At 35.6% G+C, this 19,582-nt stretch overlaps 2 protein-coding genes across 3 annotated transcripts in view; one reads left to right on the forward strand and one right to left on the reverse strand.

Annotated features, from left to right (window-relative positions):
• On the forward strand, nt 1-5,506 carry zgc:113223 (uncharacterized protein LOC541424 homolog). The gene is made up of 8 exons (XM_048173002.1): nt 1-182; nt 446-503; nt 2,061-2,185; nt 2,301-2,375; nt 2,475-2,570; nt 2,936-3,064; nt 3,810-3,971; nt 5,375-5,506. Exons 1-8 carry the CDS (start codon nt 111-113, stop codon nt 5,483-5,485), a joined length of 828 nt encoding a protein of 275 aa, XP_048028959.1. The 5' UTR covers nt 1-110; the 3' UTR covers nt 5,486-5,506.
• nwd1 (NACHT and WD repeat domain containing 1) overlaps nt 4,479-19,582 on the reverse strand; it is a 26,338-nt gene continuing 11,234 nt past the window's right edge. Inside the window, exons 10-19 of one of the 2 annotated variants that reach the window (XM_048173000.1) lie at nt 19,383-19,580; nt 19,122-19,244; nt 17,610-17,812; nt 16,027-16,287; nt 15,850-15,952; nt 9,996-10,144; nt 9,632-9,905; nt 7,824-8,377; nt 6,409-6,514; nt 4,479-6,265 (exon numbers count right to left, since the gene is read on the reverse strand). In XM_048173000.1, the coding sequence (XP_048028957.1) occupies nt 5,955-6,265; nt 6,409-6,514; nt 7,824-8,377; nt 9,632-9,905; nt 9,996-10,144; nt 15,850-15,952; nt 16,027-16,287; nt 17,610-17,812; nt 19,122-19,244; nt 19,383-19,580 (2,282 nt within the window). In that variant the 3' untranslated portion in view covers nt 4,479-5,954. The remainder of the gene's footprint in view (nt 6,266-6,408; nt 6,515-7,823; nt 8,378-9,631; nt 9,906-9,995; nt 10,145-15,849; nt 15,953-16,026; nt 16,288-17,609; nt 17,813-19,121; nt 19,245-19,382; nt 19,581-19,582) is intronic. The other variant, XM_048173001.1, reaches the window with a different exon arrangement.

The following is a 19,582-nucleotide window of genomic DNA, read 5'->3' on the forward strand; positions in this document are numbered from 1 at the left end:
CACTAACACGTCGTTATGGTGAAACCAGGGTGATATAACCTAAAGCACTAATGTAATGTCACCGCGGAAGAGTAAAAGCTGCCTTTGCTTTTCAGTGACACAGAGATAAAATGAACACCAAAAGGAAGAAATCATTCAGAGCCGTGAAATACACTTTATTCGTGTGTTGCTACATCTTTTGGGTAAGAGCATGCCTTGGAATCAATGAATTTCTGCTGATTTATTGAGCAAACATGCCAGCTTGTATGCGGACAAGGGGGTTATTATTATTATTGCTTACATCTACATGTGAAACATATGCATATTTAATTATATTTTAACTGTGTGCTTACTGCATGTTGTTTGATCAAATTTGTCCAAATCCTGTGTTTGGCTTTGTTTTATACTTATGGAATTGTGTTTGTATTGCAGATATTTTAAATGAATGAGTTTTGTTGTGTTAAAGGTGTTCAGTGCTCTCCTAATTGCTGTTGGAATCTATGCCAAAGTTGCCAAAGAGTCAGGTATTTAAACAGCATTCACCATATTCATTCATCTCCTGTTATAAAAGAAGCTTGCAAACGATTATAAATAGCAACATTTTTCACAAATATTACATTAAATGATGCTTACCATATCAGTATTTAATGTAGCCTAAATAAAATGCCAACAAGTTTAGATCCATATTTCCAACTGTTGCATAAATTATTATAGTTTTCATGACCACAGTTGGCATATTAAATTGAGACTAAATGGAATATTTATATTTTTAACTGTAATTTGTTGCATATTGCCAAACCACTTTCAATTAAAGGTGCAGTATGTAGGATTTCTGTCCGCTAGAGGTCACTAGAGGCTTATGCAAAACAAAGGCGTAGCTTGATGACGCCAAAATTGAGCACGGAATCTTGGGACATGTGGTCTTTACCTCAACCGACGGTGCAAAAGAATAGGGATAGGACTTAGGAAGAAATCATGTTCATGGATGCGATTATTAACGTTATTGTAGTATGAAGTAGAGCAGGACCGAGTGTTGAGGGAGCTGAACGAGGCCGCTGGAGCGACTGTGCAAAACACGCCTCACGAGCAGCGGAACTTTTATTATTCCACAGTCGTCGACTCTGCTTCCGCTTTTCCGGTCATGAGTATGAGGTAACGCAGCTCTGTTTATCATATTAGATACATTTGAGAGTGTTGAAAATGATGTTATAACGTTACTCTGTGCGTTCGCTCGGCGGCTGCTGCGAGACACTTGTTTGAGACACACTGCTAGATCGATTTTAGAATATCATATTAAATGCTGGATGGCTTGTGTTGATAAATGGCATGCAATTAATTTTAAAATGTATTGTATGATGGAGAAAATGCTGTGTTACTGTTACTAAAAATAAAGCTGCATCTGATTATGCTATGTTAGTTACTTCACAAAATAGTGTTTTTCTCTGATGCATGGTAAAGCATGGTACTCGCAAAAAATCAAGAAAATTAGATTTAAACAATAAGACTAAATGATTTGAGCTATATAACAATAATTAGTTTTCTGTTTATAAATGTTTACCTATTAAAACATGTAATATATTAAAACTTTGGTGTTTCCATGGTTTCTACAAAATAAAACCGGAAACCGAGGGTAATGCGGGTATGACGCAATTGACAGGCGACTCCTCACACGTCCCAGAGCCTTGGTTAAAATTGCAATTTTCTCAATTTAGTTGGAAACATTTGGGATATTGTAAGTACTCAAGTGAACAAAATATATAACACTGGCCTAGTGGTTTTTGGATATTTTACTGCAAAAATCTTACATATTGCACTATTGTATTAAATTACATTATTTATTTTTAAGGTGGAAAAGTCTTTGGCACGTTAGTATTCAGAAATCTCACTGGATTATCACAATTAATGCCAAAATGAATGTTTGGAAATATAAACTTTCCTACTGATACACTACAGAAAAAGATATAAATAACTGGCTTAAAACCATTTTTTTTGTGCCTAAGACTTTTGCACAGTAGTGTATGTCAACCACCGTGTACATTTACATTTTGCTACTTTATATTTTCTTTACGAATGCTTAACAGATGCAGTGGACACACTGATGGCAGATCCAGCGCTGTTGTTGATCATTGTGGGTTCTCTCATGTTCACCATCACGTTCTTTGGCTGTTTTGGAGCTCTGCGCAACATCTCCTTGCTGCTCAACCTGGTCAGACTCAGATATAGTTCACACAAATAATTTAAATATTTCTAAATATATATTGTTAAGAGTTGTTTTTTTTTGTTTTGTTTTTTTTTTTAACAAATAAATCATATTTGTCCAGTTTGTAGGAATTTTGCTGGTCATTCTGCTGCTGCAAGTAACAGCTGCTGTTTTGAGCCTTTTGTTCTCTGAAAAGGTAAATAATTCACACAGGTACAAGCAAAATTTGGACCAAATCCCTTCTTGGAGAAATGAAATGATGTTTACAACGATTACTTTCAAAACTTGTTGGTAGATTCAAGAGAGGACAGAGCAGCTGATGATGAAGGCGATTGTGCGCTATCGTGATGACCAGGACTTGGAAAATGTTATTGATTTTGTACAGAAAAAGGTAAAAGAACTTGATTTCATGTACACTACTGTACTATTTTTTTTTATGAAAGAAGTCTCTTGCTTATCAAGGCTGCATTTATTTACTTTATTATTAACTTACACAGTAATATTGTGAAATATTGGTACAATTTCCATTGTAATATATTTTAAAAAGTAATTTGTTCCTGTGATGGCAAAGCGGAATTTTCAGCATCCTTCAGAAAACATTTTCAACAATGTTTTGTAACATATAGTATTTACACTCCTAAAAAAATACTAACACCAAGCATTTGAATGGTAGTTTATGTAGTTAAGCATAATAGACTGGGTGCATGAAATGGCAGAGGTCAAAGATAGCACACTTGATCTCTCTCTGTCCTGTAGTTCCAGTGCTGTGGGGTGGATTCCTTTTTAGACTGGTCTAAAAACATGTACTTCAACTCATCAGACCAAAATCCCAGTCTGGAGGCCTACGGAGTGCCCTTCTCCTGCTGTATAAGGCTGAAGAATGAGGTCAGGTTGTGTCAAATCCTGAAACACTTAATGTAGAGGTCTTAGGTGTCTATTTTAGTTTAGATCCATTTTTGTTTTTAGTAAATGCTTTTTTTTTTCCTTTTTTTTTTTTCTTTTTAAGAAACTATAAACACTTGCTTGAAAATATCCCTTTACCAAGACTGAACAGCTGTGATGTCAATTGAAAATTTGCATTCTGAATTTTGATTGGTCTTCTTTTGAACATATATTTGCATCCTGAATTATTGGTAACACTTTACAATAAGGTTCCATTAGTTGACATTGGTTAATGCATTAACTAACTTTATGTAACAATAAGCTATACACTTGTTACATCATTGTTAATAAAAATACAACTGTTCAACGTTAGTTCATGTCAGCTTAGGTACATTAATATTAATGGATACACTTTCGATTTTAAAAATGTATTAGTAAACATTGAAATGAACATTTACTAAAATTAATAATTGCTGTAGAAGTATTGTTCATTGTTAGTTCATGTTACTAATGTAGTTAACGAATGGAACCTTATTGTAAAGTGTTACCGCATTATTAGTAGCACAGTAAATCAAAAAGCATATTTTGTATTTAATGTACAGTTATGTGGAGCAGAAGCAATGAGATTTCATGCAGGACTCCCCAGCGTAGTGTAATTAATTTGTAATCGTTTTTTAATAAATTTGACAAATAATTGAAAATCCGTCTGCTTTCTACACTATAAGACTATTTATTCATTTATGTGTAGACCGTGTTCAACTCTATGTGCGGCTATGAAACCCAGAAGATGAAGCAAAGTGCGGCCAGTCGGCTCATCTACACCACTGGTTGTCTAGATGAGATTGTCTGGTGGGGAAAACAGAACCTTCTGCTGGTCGGAGGGATGACCCTCGTCCTACTGTTCCTTGAGGTGAGGTGCACACCACACATTTATTTTTCTTACAGAAAGTCCTTTCAACACTATTTAAATGTAGGCTTTTGGTAATTTTTCAATTCATGAAATCAGGTCTTGTTGCGTCTTGTTTAGGGCAGGCAATGGAATTTCTGCCTCCTCAAAAATGTACTGTAAATAAACATACTTGAATTGTATAATCTAAAAGCAGTTACAATGCACTGTTGTTCCTTTTCAACAAATTAGTTTTCAGTATCACTTTAGTATGTCATGCCTGCTTATGGTCAACGTCAAAGGTATAAAGACAGACTTAAATACATATATACTGTACACAGACAGCTGGAGAGAATCTTTCAAACTTGGTTAAAAAACAAGTCAAAGCCTATTCAGTAGATCCATAGATAAATAGAAATATGCCACATTGAAAGAGTGGATGAAGTTCTTCCAGACGTAGGTGAGTAGATGTAGGCTCTCCGTTGATTTATAGTTTATATTAGTACATATCTGTAACATGGCACTGTGTAATTTAATTTGTTCCATTTATTTCCAATGTTGAGTTATAGCACATCAATAATTTTCTAAATATATTAGGGAGAGATTGTCTGTAAGTGGGAGAATAAATTTCAGCAAAACATATAGATGGTAAATCTACTACTGTTATTTATTTTTAACAATAAATAGCAAATAAATCAACAATAGCAAATTTGATCAATATTATATAACATTTAATTTCTAACATATAACTATATTAATTTACTATATTTAATTCCCTCACACAAAGAAATTACACAGAAACAAATGCTTATTTTTAAAATATAGATTGTATAGATATCATTATTATTTTCCCCCTTCTAGATATGTTATGGAATTAAAAACTACAAAGAGTACAGTGGACCAAAACATCTATTCCCTCATTACAAAAAGTCAGATTTGCATGCTTCCATTGATGCTTCTTAGAACATTCATAAAATCCAGGATGATTTGGATCAGTTTTTGCCCCAAATTGTGGGGTACATATAGCTTGTGTGCCTGCTGTCAGTACAGCAAAAAGAGGACATGTCAAAAAAAATCCAAAATTCATGTAACCATTTTTTTAAAAATCTGCAAAATAGAAAAATTTTCATCTGTCTTTTGGATCCCACTGTATGTATAAATGTTATTTCAGTTAAAAAATAAAGTGATCTCTTCATACAGGACTCTCTTAAACATATTACAATTAATTAATTAATTACACATGAGTAGCCACCCAAAGTCACATCACAGTAAAACCCATATTGAGCCACTACAATACAACCATAGAAACATTATCTCTGACTTATAGCTGATAACCTGTTGGTAGGATACACTAAATGCATGTGCAGAAAGACAAAACGAACTAGCTCTTTACATTGAGGATGATAAATGATTTGTCTGTTCTTCAGATATGTATGATGTCACTGGCTTCAGTACAGCTCTGTCAAATCAGAACCGTTCAACAGAAGAAGAGGAAATCTAACAGGACCCAAAACCTTTGTTGCAACAGAAAGCCTTGACTGGTTTTGTATGACCACTTTTCACCATGTGCTTGCATTGGAATTTAATGATGCACTGCCATTGAAATACCAAGTTATAACACGTTACAAGTTAGATGCAAAGAATGTGATAATTACCTTTTTATACTGTGAGCCAAAAGCTGTGATTAAATCAGCACTAACAAAAAAAATTCTATTTTTTCAGTCCCTGTCTTTGTTTATATTATCTGTAATGTTATTAAAATATATTTTACAACATGCTGACCTTTACACGCTGTTTACTTTTTACACAACAATTGTACAATTGATTAAATTGCTATAAAAATGACTAAATAGTCAATTGTTTTATTATTCCTAATTAATTTCTTATGTAATTACACAGTTATTGCTATGTAATTACAGATATGAAATTACACATGATATCCTAGCATAAAGCCTAATTCTATACAAATGTGGGGTTCTGGGGTTCGTAAGAGAATGTAGGACGTACTTACAAGAGAACACACGTGTTAGATGGTTTGGTTTTCATCAAACCGATGCCAATGAAATTAAACTGAGCAGGGTTATAATCTGGCAGCTCGCTGATCATGGTTTGTGGAGCATTCAGGCTTTTCTCCCGAGAGGTGACTCGGTAATGTGCTTGGAAGTTACGGAGGGGGTTGTATCCAGGTTTGAGGGTGTCTGGACACTGGAAGCCTTCCTTGATGAAAGATCCATGCTGGGACACAGCTACAAACCCGTCCTTGTGTGGCATCATCTTTATAATTGGAGAGTAGACGTACTGGATGTATAGCAAACAACCTGTAATGAAATGACCAAAGTCAAGAAACTGAATCAGATATGAAAGACATTATTATGACATACATTTTAACTGAAGTGAATCTTCAACAAACTTTTTAGCCATAAACATTTAGGTGTCATGTACAACACTGAACAGCCCTCACCACTAGAGACATCCCAGACTTTGATGGTTTTGTCCAGGGATCCAGTGAAGACATATTTATCATTTATTGAGAAGACAGCACAAAGGACACCTTCAAAATAGAAACCCTTAAGGATGGAAAAAACAACACATGCCCTTTTAATGTCACACAGCATTTGTTTATTGGCAGCATTATATGTCATGATAGGCTTGATACACTGAAAAAATAACTTGGGACTAATTAGTTCTTGTTGACTTAATTTCTAATTCAAGAGGGATCACACAGGAGATCTCACAGAGTAAAATAGTACACTACCACATAAACCAAAATGACACAGAACCAAGAACAGAGGAAACTAAGGGTTTAAATACACAGGCAGAGTAATAACAGAACTAAGAACAGGTGAGGAACTAATAAGGAACTATAGAAACTAATAATGACCAGGAACAGGGAAAACAAAACCAAAACACAATGAAACTAAACAGACTTAAATATAACCCTGACATATACATTCTCTGAAAACACTTCTTATCTTATTCGGTATTGCTTCTTTCTTAAATTTATATTGTTTCAAGGACTTTTAGATATTCTACCTGGAAAATGACAAATATTTATTAAAAACTGGAAAAATGCATTTCAGTCAAGTTAATCACAGTGCTGATTGCCCACACAATGCTGAAACACACTAACCCCTAACCTAAACCCTAATCTTTCGTTTTAAATGTGTTGGTAGCACATCCTGATACAGAGCATTACTGTTTGTCACAGTCAGATCCGTCACTGATTTGGCTAAATTCTAGACTAAATCCATGAGGTCTAAATTTTTCTTGACAGGTGACTGTGATTGAATTGATCAATTAAATTGAATTGATTGAGCTGCAGCTTCGCGCTCAACTGGTTTGGGGTGGGGGCTTGAAAAAATTAAATATTACAAATAGTTATTAAAAATTGTCTAAGTATATACTTTGAGTATTATAGTGTTAGCGCAGCAACATGATAAAAACAAATTCCAATTAAAAAAAAAATTATGTGAACACAGCTAAAATAGGCAAATTATAGTTGAAAAAAGTTAAATATACTATTTTACCTAGTATTTGTGAGGAGTCTCTATTTTTATGCTTATTCGAGTATCACAGCTTGCAAAAGCTTTTGTTAGCTTGCAACATGCTAACAAAAAAAATTCTATTAAAACTAATTGTGAGCAGAGCCAAAAAAGGTCAAATTATAGTTTCATAGACTATTTTACCTAGTATTTGTCAGTAGTACGCATTTTCTAATGCTTATTCAAGTATCACATTGTTAGCCTAGCAGCATGGTAACACTAAACCATTTAAAATATTTGTTAACAGAATAAAAAATAGACCCAACTATAAGCCAATTAAATGGTTTGGCTTAATTTTAAAAAGCTCAACTTATAGCAACCTGTGAACCCTCACCTTGTACTCCATGGTGTGATTCAACAAGACAGGACTCAGATTCCACAACTTCTGAACACAGTCTTGAGAGCCAATCAAAGCTTGTGCGTCCCAGTTGCTCATGGTGATGCAGGTTATGGCTGCACCGTGGTGATCCAGCTCAGCTGCCCTGGCGCTCTTAAAATCATAGATTACAACTTCACCACCAAAGGTCCCATAGAGCAGCCTGCAGTCGGACAGCAGAGCCATGGCGGAGATTGGAGAATGCAGTAAGCACAAGGAGTACCTCTCAAATGGGCCGTCCACACAGGGGAAACTGTCCCTCGCTGTAATCTCAAACAGACAGACCGCATCCTCATATGCCACGGCCATTCTGTCCTCCCGTGGGCTGATAGCCATGCTGCGTACCGTTGGTAGGCTTTCTGGAGGTGGCAGACACAGGGTTTCTAGGGCAAAGTCCAGTGGGTAAATAAGGATGGTACCAGTCCGCAGTCCACAGAAGAGTAGATGTTTCTGCTGGGCTAATTCCATGCAGCACACTTCTGAGGACACATCCATACTGTCTGTCTGTAGACCTGTGAAACATATGAATGTGAACTTTGGCTATCACTGTAAACCCTAATGCTCAAAATAATTAATTGATTTGAGTAGGGTAAACTTAAGTTAAACAAATTAGTTAAATCAAATTAATTTATGAATATTTAGAACATTCTTTTTCTTTTCAGTTCACAAAACAGACACATTTAAGTAATCTAAATAGTTCAATTGTTTTGAGTTTTATGAGCTTGTTTCTTTTATTTTAGACAAACTTAAATTTAAGTTTCTATTTCCCATCATGCTGTGCCATGACACTCAAAAGGGAGAGTAAGTGGGGTTACCATCGTGTTGATGAGTGGAGCGTGAGCTTAGTTTGAGAACAGATAGTGTTAAATGTTCTATATTGCCGTACTCATTCAGAATTTGCTATGCTATGCTAATGCTATCAAAGCATTGTGTTACCAATTAGCAAGTTATCATTTACTGAACCAGCTAGTTAAAGGGTTAGTTCACCCAAAAATGAAAATTCTGAGCATAATGAATCGGCGTATCAAATCATGATTCGGATCGCGTGTCAAACCGCCAAACTGCTGAAATCACGTGACTTTGGCACTCTGAACTGCGAATTCGACATGCTGATTAATTATGCTCTGAAGCTTCCTGGAGAAGTATTTTGAAATCGGCCATCACTAAATAATTCGTTATTTTGGGTTTTTTTTGGCACACCAAAAATATTCTCGTCGCTTTATAATATTAATATTGAACCACTGTACTCACATGAACTGATTTAAATATGTTTTAATACCTTTATGGATCTTGAGAGAGGAAATGTCATTGCTCCCTATGCAGGCCTCACAGAGCCATCAGATTGCAACAAAAATATCTCAATTTGCGTTCCGAAGATTAACGGTTTTTACGGGTTAAGATTAAGGTCTTACGGGTGTGGAACGGCATGAGCATGAGTAATAAATGACAGAATTTAAATTTTTGGGTGAACTAACCCTTTAAGCTGGCCAAGTTAAATTAATGAATTAGTTTACTCAAATTTCAAGTTAAGAAGCAATTAAAATGTATGAGTACAAAATAATAATCTGCCAGTTCAGCTTCCTAAAACTTTGAATTTCTTAACTAAAACATTTTGATGTAACTTGATGTTACCTCAAATTTTGGAGTTTTGCCACCTGATGTGTAGAGTTTACAGTGTAGAGAACTTTTTTTGGAATTTAATACTTTTAAGATCTTGAACATAATTACAACAATGAAACCCAATATCCTCTTATTACATGTTTCACCTTCCGAACAGCTCCAGGTGAAAACTTCTGTTTCATTTCCCTCTTTGACAAAGAATACAGTATCACCGTCTTTCGACAGGACCACTAGGGGGCAGTATGCTGGGATGAAACTCTTGCTCCTGTCTTTGGTGTTGTAGTCCAGCTGCCATACTTTGAGCTGGTTGGCAATAACAGAGGCAGAGATAATAGTGCGCTGATGTACAGCCAAAGTGGACACAGCAGAATCCATCACACCGATCCAGTCCAGCAGGGCTCCTGTGGTTACGCTCCACACCTTGAAGAGTTCAAGAAGATCAACTTCCATTCAAGACAATGGCAGTGAGATGAAACTGTACCTGTTTGGGACGAAAGGGATTAAACTGACCCGTATAATCCGATCCTGGGCACTTGTGATGATTTCACTTCCTTCACTGCTTGAGACGGCACATAGGACAGATGCATCATGGTGAAGATCCAGAACCTTCTGCATTGAAGTCAGTGTCACAAGGAACACGCACAATGTTCGGTCACATCCTTCAACAAGAAAAAAAAGGTACATCAACAAAGTGAATTTTACACAAGTGAAGAGGTTTATTGGCACAAATTTCATGTTCTCTGAAAAGATAAAATCTTATTTAACAGAAAAACATTATACTCAGCCATGTTTAACTTATTATATTTATTACAATAATGAACTCATTTAGATTACTGAAAAACATTGTGTGTGTAACCCAAAGAAGGCTCTGATAATCAAACTTAGCTATTCAACCCTGTTACCAAAAAATGATCAAACAAGCATTTCAATTTTGTTTATATGAAGATAAATACAAAAATTTGGTCTAGACTAAATACCAAAAATATCAAAACTTCATACCAAGATAGCGGAGTGATAGCTTCAAGTTAGGCTAAATCTTCAACACTGTTACCCATTCATTATAATATTTATAGTTTTTTATTTAATTATTCAAATATATGCTAATATAAAATAAAATGGCTAATATAATGCTTATATCCAATGGACAAGCTTTAACCGATACTTGACAGGATGGAAGAGAAAAAGAGAAACTATAAACTAACAACAATCTACATAGTGATATTAATTATTATAGGGAATTCAAAATCCTGTCATTATTGATTTTTGTTCAATACTTTTTTCTGTGGAACTCAAAAAAGTGATTTGTTTTAAAAACCTTTTCATATATGTTTTCTAGAGAAGAACGGAAGGTGTATAAAAAATAAAAAAAAGCACAATGTGGGGAAAAAAGTTAACGTTTCTCATTAAAAAAAAAAAGAACATTTATTGAATTGTATTTAGTTATAGCTATTTTATTTTACAAATGCATGCTAATATAAAATAAAACAATTAATAAAATTTTTATGTGGACAAACAACAAATCTGGAGGGTAAGTACTTCATCTTCATCATTTTAATTTTAAAGAATCTCAAGCCCTATTTTCCATGCTTTTAAAAAATTGCCTATACAATCTGAGAAGAAATAAAGGGAGAAAAAAGGAAAAATACATGTTGCCAATTACTTAATGTAACCTGAAATTTACAGGTTCAAAAATACAGAATTTAATACCTGAAATATAAAGTCATGCCTTACTACAGGACTATCTTAATTCTACATATGCGACACTGCCGACACATAATGTGCTTCAATATATTAAAATTTAAAACAGGAAGCAAAAACAAAAAAAAGGTTATTACAAATATTTAAATGATACATAACGTTTGAATAGGGTTTTCACAAAAGTAACTATCAGGAGGATACTCACTCCTCTACTTATACTTATAACTTATAAAAGGAGACCACATTTCCAAATAGACTGTAGTGCTTTTTCTTGCTATGGCGACTACTTTTCCATTGCCATGTGTTCTAATTGCAAATTTAACAGATTAATGTTTAATAATTGTTTAGTTTTTCCATTGTTGAAGAATAGCTTTCTTGGCAAGTATTAGAGCAATATAAACTAATTTTACGTAATGTGGTGCAGCGTCAAGCTCTGAAAGTTCTGCTAATAAACAGAGAAGGGGATAATTTAGTAGGGCATTTTAATCTTAATAACAATTCAGCCATTCATATCTTGATTCCCTGACAAGAATAAACATGGTCTTTGTGCCCTGTCCTGCAGTCTTGCAGTAGGTACAAGCGCCACTGTGTGCACAAGTCTGTTAAGTCCACAAGTCCATAGTGTGTCCCATTGGTCATTTTAGGTTTCCGAAGGGTGCTCATGAGCGCACCTTTTGCAGCCGATACGCGCAAGCTCCGAGGCAGACTTCTACCCGACAGTCAAAGCGGCATTAAGTCATGAAAGTGTGGACTCGGATGAAGACCACCTCCATTTGAAACAGGAGGTCTCATTTAAAGGCTGCATACATCATCGAGTCAGTCTCATTTAAGAAAAGTAACTGTAATAAAATTGACTTGTTATTCCTTGTGAGGTGTAAAATACCATAATTTCTTTATTACTTAACAGTTACTTTTCTTAAATGAGACCGTCTCGATGACGTGTGCAGCCTTCAAATGCGACCTCCGGAGGACGCAGCCCCTGAATTGGGACATAGCTATTGGGTGCTTCTCATTTCTAATTTGTGCATCCTCGTTTCCTTTCCTTGCTTCCTTTCCGCGTGCCTTAGCTCCAACCCATTAGGATACAAGAGAAGGATACACCTGTGTATCATTAGGAAATGAGGAAGCATCAATTTGAGTATTGAGAAGCACCCATTGTTTAAGCGACCCAACATTCTAGCTCAAACAATAACTAATGGTAATGGCTGAATAGTAGAGGAATGGGGGGTGGGGGTGGTTGTTGGTGTTCAGAAGAAGTTTGATGTTAATGGTGCACGTACAGTTCAAGAGTAGGGTACAATGGGGCTAAAAGCGCATTTGATTTTATTCTCCTCTAAACCACTAGATTGCACAAAAACTTGCCACAACAGTTTCCTAAACATCTGCTTATCAAGATACACATGCAAATTTGGTTGATCCTTGACATGATCACAGGCAGCAGCGCAAAGTTGATTCTGTGCTAATTTGATCTAATATTTGTTTTTTAAAATGTTGTAGATTTAAGTAGCAAATGAGAATAGCTAAAATTATTGAATATATTTTGAGACAAAGGTCTTGTTAATGATTTTCAGTTTTGTTCAAGGTAATTAAAGAAACAGTTTTGCGATAACGGAAGAATATGTATTTGAGGTAAAAGGTGCCCCTGCTGTTGGGGAGAAAAGCACAATACGATACAATACGATAATAAACAGCTGGCTGACTTTTTCATTAGTTGACATGACACGGTTAGATTCAGATAGAAAATATCATACATTAAGTTGGGTGTCCAACTTAGAAATAATCACCATATTTATGATAAAACCATCATATTTAAAAATATGGTATTAATCATATACAAAAAAAAAATATATACAGTGGGTACGGAAAGTATTCAGACCCCCTTAAATTTTTCACTCTTTGTTATATTGCAGCCATTTGCTAAAATCATTTAAGTTCATTTTTTTTCCTCATTAATGTACACACAACACCCCATATTGACAGAAAAACACAGAATTGTTGACATTTTTGCAGATTTATTAAAATAGAAAAACTGAAATATCACATGGTCCTAAGTATTCAGACCCTTTGCTGTGACACTCATATATATTTAACTCAGGTGCTGTCCATTTCTTCTGATCATCCTTGAGATGGTTCTACACCTTCATTTGAGTCCAGCTGTGTTTGATTATACTGATTGGACTTGATTAGGAAAGCCACACACCTGTCTATATAAGACCTTACAGCTCACAGTGCATGTCAGAGCAAATGAGAATCATGAGGTCAAAGGAACTGCCTGAAGAGCTCAGAGACAGAATTGTGACGAGACACAGATCTGGCCAAGGTTACAAAAATTTTTTTGCTGCACTTAAGGTTCCTAAGAGCACAGTGGCCTCCATAATCCTTAAATGGAAGATGTTTGGGACGACCAGAACCCTTCCTAGAGCTGGCCGTCTGGCCAAACTGAGCTATCGGGGAAGAAGAGCCTTGGTGAGAGAGGTAAAGAAGAACCCAAAGATCACTGTGGCTGAGCTCCAGAGATGCAGTCGGGAGATGGGAGAAAGTTGTAGAAAGTCAACCATCACTGCAGCCTTCAACCAGTCGGGGCTTTATGGCAGAGTGGCCCGACGGAAGCCAGGTGTGAAAAACTTGTTGCATCTTTCCCAAAAAGACTCATGGCTGTATTAGATCAAAAGGGTGCTTCTACTAAATACTGAGCAAAGGGTCTGAATACTTAGGACCGTGTGATATTTCAGTTTTTCTTTTTTAATAAATCTGCAAAAATGTCAACAATTCTGTGTTTTTCTGTCAATATGGGGTGTTGTGTGTACATTAATGAGGAAAAAAAAAATGAACTTAAATGATTTTAGCAAATGGCTGCAATATAACAAAGAGTGAAAAATTTAAGGGGGTCTGAATACTTTCCGTACCCACTGTATTTGTTGTTACTACTGTAAAGCTATGTTCAATTATTTTATAATCTCCTTCAATGCTTTCAGAATTTTTACTTTTTAAAATAATTTTGTTTCTGTATTTTTAAAATGAACATTTTAATGACAGTATATTACTGAACAAAAATAAATACTTTTATTTATCAAAATAAAACAGAAAATAGTACAAGACTTTGCTAAAGTGATTGTTTTGAACAAGTGTTAATAAGACATTATTAAAAACATTATTTTAGCTAAAGTATTTGTATAAATACTTTACGCCTTTTGCTCCATGCTGGTGAGCCCCCCTCGCCACATCATACATTTATAAGATTTTGGTAACACTTTACAATAAGGTCTCATTCGTTAAAATTTGTTGATGTTTTAATTTACATGAACCTAACAATGCACAATACATTTGTTATAGTATTTATTAATCTTTGGTAATGTTAGTAAATAGAAATAAAGTCGTTCATTGTTTGATCATGTTAGTTCACAATGCATTAAATAATAGTAACAAATACAACTTTTGATTTTATCAATGCATGAAGTAAAAGCTGAAATTACATTAACTAAGATTAATAAATGGTGTAGAAGAATTTTTCATTCTTAATTCATGTTAAAGCTGCAGTCCGCAACTTTTTTTGGTTAAAAATTATCCAAAATCAATTTGAGCAAATACATAACCAGCCAGTGTTCAAAACTATCTAATTATCTTGTCTCGATTCACAACAGTAAACTTGTAATAATGTTTTATAATAAGAGCGACATGGTGGATTTCCGCGGGAAATTTGAGCATGCAGCAGTTCGTCTGTGCGTCATTACATCACGTCCGTAAACAGAAAGGAAGGAGTCCCGTCGAGAGGCTATTCGTTTTTATCACGTGAGGATGCTGCCGGTAGCGGCACATTTATAGCATTTTCTCACAGCAGCTGGAATAATTAAACTTATCATTTTGATGGCGAATTGTAATCCAGAAAGGTCCAAATGACAATCATCAGTGACAACTGGAGATTCACCCGTAGTCAAAAAGCAAAAGACTTTGGACTGTGGAGTGGCTACAGAAATTGAAATCTACAGGTAACGCTAATACACACTAAATACACAGTCACGCAATGCTGATGTTGTTAACATTAACAATTTGAGAACAATATAACGGTAATAATAATTTGCACGGCTTGGCATGATCCGAGTTAAGCGATCGTTAGATTTAATCATCATAGGCAGCACGATTTATTGTAGGCCTAATGCTTTTTTCCTCAGTTGGTCAGAACAAAAGTGGCAGAAATGTTACTTACTTGTTCAGATGATATTTTCCAGTGAAAATTCTTATTTTGGTCATACTTTCAAGACGTAGAATCTGTGATTCTGAAGTGCAGTATCCACCAGTGCGGTGACTGACAGCAAGCATTAGATTCATCCGCGCTGACGAGCTGTGCCGAGGCACAACGCACGTACAGATAACTGTTCCGCATATGACTGCAATTGCAGGTTTCAAACAAGAGATGGCGACAAAGAGGAAAAATCGCGGACTGCAAATTTAACTAAATTAGATAACTAATGTTAACTAAAGAAACCCTATTGTAAAGATTTTTAAACAAACATTTATAAGATTTAATTTTCACACACAATCTGTTGCTCCATCAATGTTCAATACAAACATATTTTTTTCTGCAATCATACACTATGGGCACATTTTTCTTAAGGTGGGCCCCATTGTACCCTAATTAATAAATGAGAAAAGATAACCAGACAATGACGTGTAAAGGCACCTGCAAACAGCAGTTTTTCATCCTCAGATGTTCTGAGGAACAAAGCTGGAGTAGGAAGATCAACCACAGACTCAATTCCATGGCTCCATACCTGCACACACACAAACACCTTCGAATAAAGCTGAAATTCTACATTTTGCTTGCTCTTTACTAAAACATACATACCGAATGTAGACGGCCTTCCCCAAAAGCAATGAGTATCTTGGCATATTTGGTGAGTGTCAGAGAGCAGGTGATATTATGGTGTCCAGCAGAGCAGGGTAGGGGGGTCTGGGAATTCTGCACGCCAGTGGATATGTCATAAAAACAGAGCGCCCCCTCACTGCATATGCATGCTATGGCATCCCCCACTACACCAAGAACAGAACAAACCCCCGCTGTCACCTCATACAGAGGCTCAGCAGTGTCCAAGTGCCAAGCTTTAACCTATACATGAAAGGATGGGAAGGAGAAACTATAAACAAACAGCATTCTACATAGTTATATCAATTATTAAAGGAACCCAAAAATGTAACATTAAAGGTACTTTAAGTGATTTCTTAGAAACGCTGTTAAAAGTGATTGGGACCACAACACGCTTGTAGCCAATCAGCAGTAGGGGGCATGTCCATTCATGATGGAGGAGGAGAGAGAGTAAGCAAGAGGGAGATTTGAAGAAACACTGTAGAAAGAGAGATAGCTGAGAGACATTACAAAAGAGAAAATGTGAGAGGAATATCATAGGAAAAATTAATGGTTATGATCAGACATCAAGCTTTAGGACCCACAATATTAGAAAAGCTTTCCAGCACAGAGACTTAAGCGGGAAGGCCTGAAAATGACGCAGAGATTGCGTTGTTTCTGCTCCATATGTGAGCAACACTCAAAAATATGCTGTTTGCCTATATACTCTTATGTGCTGTATTTTCATTTTTTTGTTCTTCCTTGTTGTTCGTTCGTCATTTTCACTTTATTTTTCACAAAGCATTATCTTGCTTCCCTTCAGCAATGATAAAGAGACATCAATTGCGTGTTTGTGCACTTTTGGGGTGGAGCAATGAAGTGAGGGGGGGCGTTTGTTTGAGGTGATTTCAAATATCAACAGTGTTTCTCAGAATTCGCTTACTGCACCTTTAATGCAACATTAATCATGTTTTTTTAAAATAACATTTTCACATCTGTTTTCTACAGAAGAACGCAAGGTGTAAAAAAAATTGTAATGTGGGAAAAAAAAAAGTTTCCTGAGAATTTTACTAATAAATAGTATTTTCATCTTACTTCTTCAGTATTTTCATATGACTAGATCTGCATGATATGGAGCCCCTATAGGGACATGGTGAAGGAAAAACAAAAAACGAGATGGAAAAAAAATATTCGTCAATGATTTTGCGTACTCTCGCAAATGTTTTGCGATCCCCCAAGAAACTTTGTGTTCGATTGCAAAGAGCAGAAAAGGTTTTGTAAGTAAACACAAAGTTTCTTGGGGGAAAGCAAAACATTTGCGAGAGAACGCAAAAGCATTGACTTCTTATTTTCATCCCATCTCTCTTTTTTTTTTTTTTCCACCACCATGTCCCTTTAGGGGCTCCATAGCATAAAGATTGCTTTAATTTTCTCCTTTCCCAAAATGTTTTATTACTATTACACAGAACATCATACAGGATTGGTACGATATGAGGGTAAGTAAATAATGGCATAATTTTCATTATAGTGTAAACTGTTCCTTTAAGAAGGAAAAAAAAAAAAGATTTGATATAAAATTTTCATACTAGGCTGCTTGGATTGGTTATGATAATCTTCTTTTCTTCAATCAAATGGACATGTGCAGGGGTGTGTGTTTGGACAGACACTGCATCAGTGATGCAGAAAAGCTGTTGTCCACTTATCAGACACCATTTTCTCAGTGTGCCATCAAGTGCAGTAGACAGACAGTTATTGGTTTTATCCACCATCTTCAGGGACAGCACCCCCGCTACACAGAAAAACAGAAAATAAAGAGTAGAATTTAAGACTGTAACTTGTATTTAAAAATAAAATGATTATTATATATTCATTTTTTTTATTTTATAGTAAAACACAACAGTGTAATTTACAACAGTAATATGTTTGTTTCTTTTTCTATATATTTTTGTAATTGGAGTTAAAGGATTAGTTCACTTTAAAATAAAAATTACCCCAAGCTTTACTCACCCTCAAGCCATCCTAGGTTTATATGACTTTCTTCTTTCTGTTGAACACAGTCGGAGTTATATTAATAAATATCATTTATAATGGCAGTAAATGGGACCAATGAATATGAAGCTCAAAAAATTGCATCTATCCACCATAAACGTACTCCACATTGCTTCGGGGTGTTAATAAAGGCCTTCTGAAGTAAAGTGATGCATTTGTGTAAGAAAAATATCCATATTTAACAAGTAATAAAGTAAAATATCTAGCTTCTGCCAGACCACCTTCCATATTCAACTTACAAAGAAAGTGTAACACCTCTTGCAGTTCAAAGCGCTTATACTACATCCTACGCCTTCCATATATAACTTATGAAAAAAGCGTAACTGATGCGACCTCAGTTACACTTTTTTCTCGTAAGTTGAATATGGAAGGCGGTCTGGCGGAAGCTAGATATTTTACTTGTTAAATATGGATATTTTTCTTACACAAATGCATCACTCCGATTCAGAAGGCCTTTATTAACCCCCCGGAGCCATGTGGAGTGCATTTATGATGGATGGATGCACTTTCTTCAGCTTCATACTTGTTGGTTCTGTTCACTGACATTATAAAGCTTGGATGCGTCAGGATATTTATTAATATAACTCCGATTGTGTTTGTCAGAAAGAAGAAAGTCATAGGATGGCTTGAGGCTGAGTAAAGCTTTGGGTAATTTTCATTTTAAAGTGAACTAATCCTTTAATAATAATAATAATAATAATAATAATAATAATAATATTCCTAAAACACCAGTGTGAATGTAATGTGAACTATCGCAATTAAACAGGTTTGAGTCCACTTTAAAGTCCAGCAACAAAGTCAAAATAAATCAATTAAAAAATGTTAAATATTTCATCTAATCACTTGCATAACTGACATCATAGAATCCTAAATATGCCAATGTGTCATTAAAATGATAGAAATATTCATTTAAAATCTCAGGGGGCACTTCAAGTGAAAAAGTTGAGCCTAGATCTCCTCAGGTTTCGCTTTGAATCAAGTGGACGAGGCATTTCTCCCACATCCCCCGATTTGCTACACCTTTGTTTTCTACATTGCTAAAAACCTACCTGTGTGTCCAGAAAGAGTATGAAGAGTCTGTAGATGGCTTAGACTCCAGACTATGATCAGCCCATCCTCTGAACCTGCTACCAGCAGCTCCCTCTTTGAGCACAGCACAACGGCCTTTACCCCTTCAAAAGGCAAGAAAACACACACAATGCTATGAAATCACATTAAGCTGATAGCATAGCAATAGCATGTTTGGAAATTTTTGTTTACTTGAAATAACTTTAACAAAAGCAAGATTGAGCTCCTTTATATGGTGTCACCTTTTGTGAAGCCCGTGAGGGTGCTCTTCAGTGGGCCCCCAGGGGCCTGAAAGAAGCTGCATTTGGGCACAAGCACTGGGTCAGTACAGGAACTAAACCAGTCCACGCACTGAGAACACAGCTGACCAATCATAGAGGGGTAGAGATCAGCAAGACCCTGCAGCCTGGTGAAGATCTCTGTGACCAAAAGTGAGGGATCT

This window comes from Megalobrama amblycephala, linkage group LG21, assembly GCF_018812025.1.
Source record: "Megalobrama amblycephala isolate DHTTF-2021 linkage group LG21, ASM1881202v1, whole genome shotgun sequence".
Taxonomy (NCBI): domain Eukaryota; kingdom Metazoa; phylum Chordata; class Actinopteri; order Cypriniformes; family Xenocyprididae; genus Megalobrama; species Megalobrama amblycephala.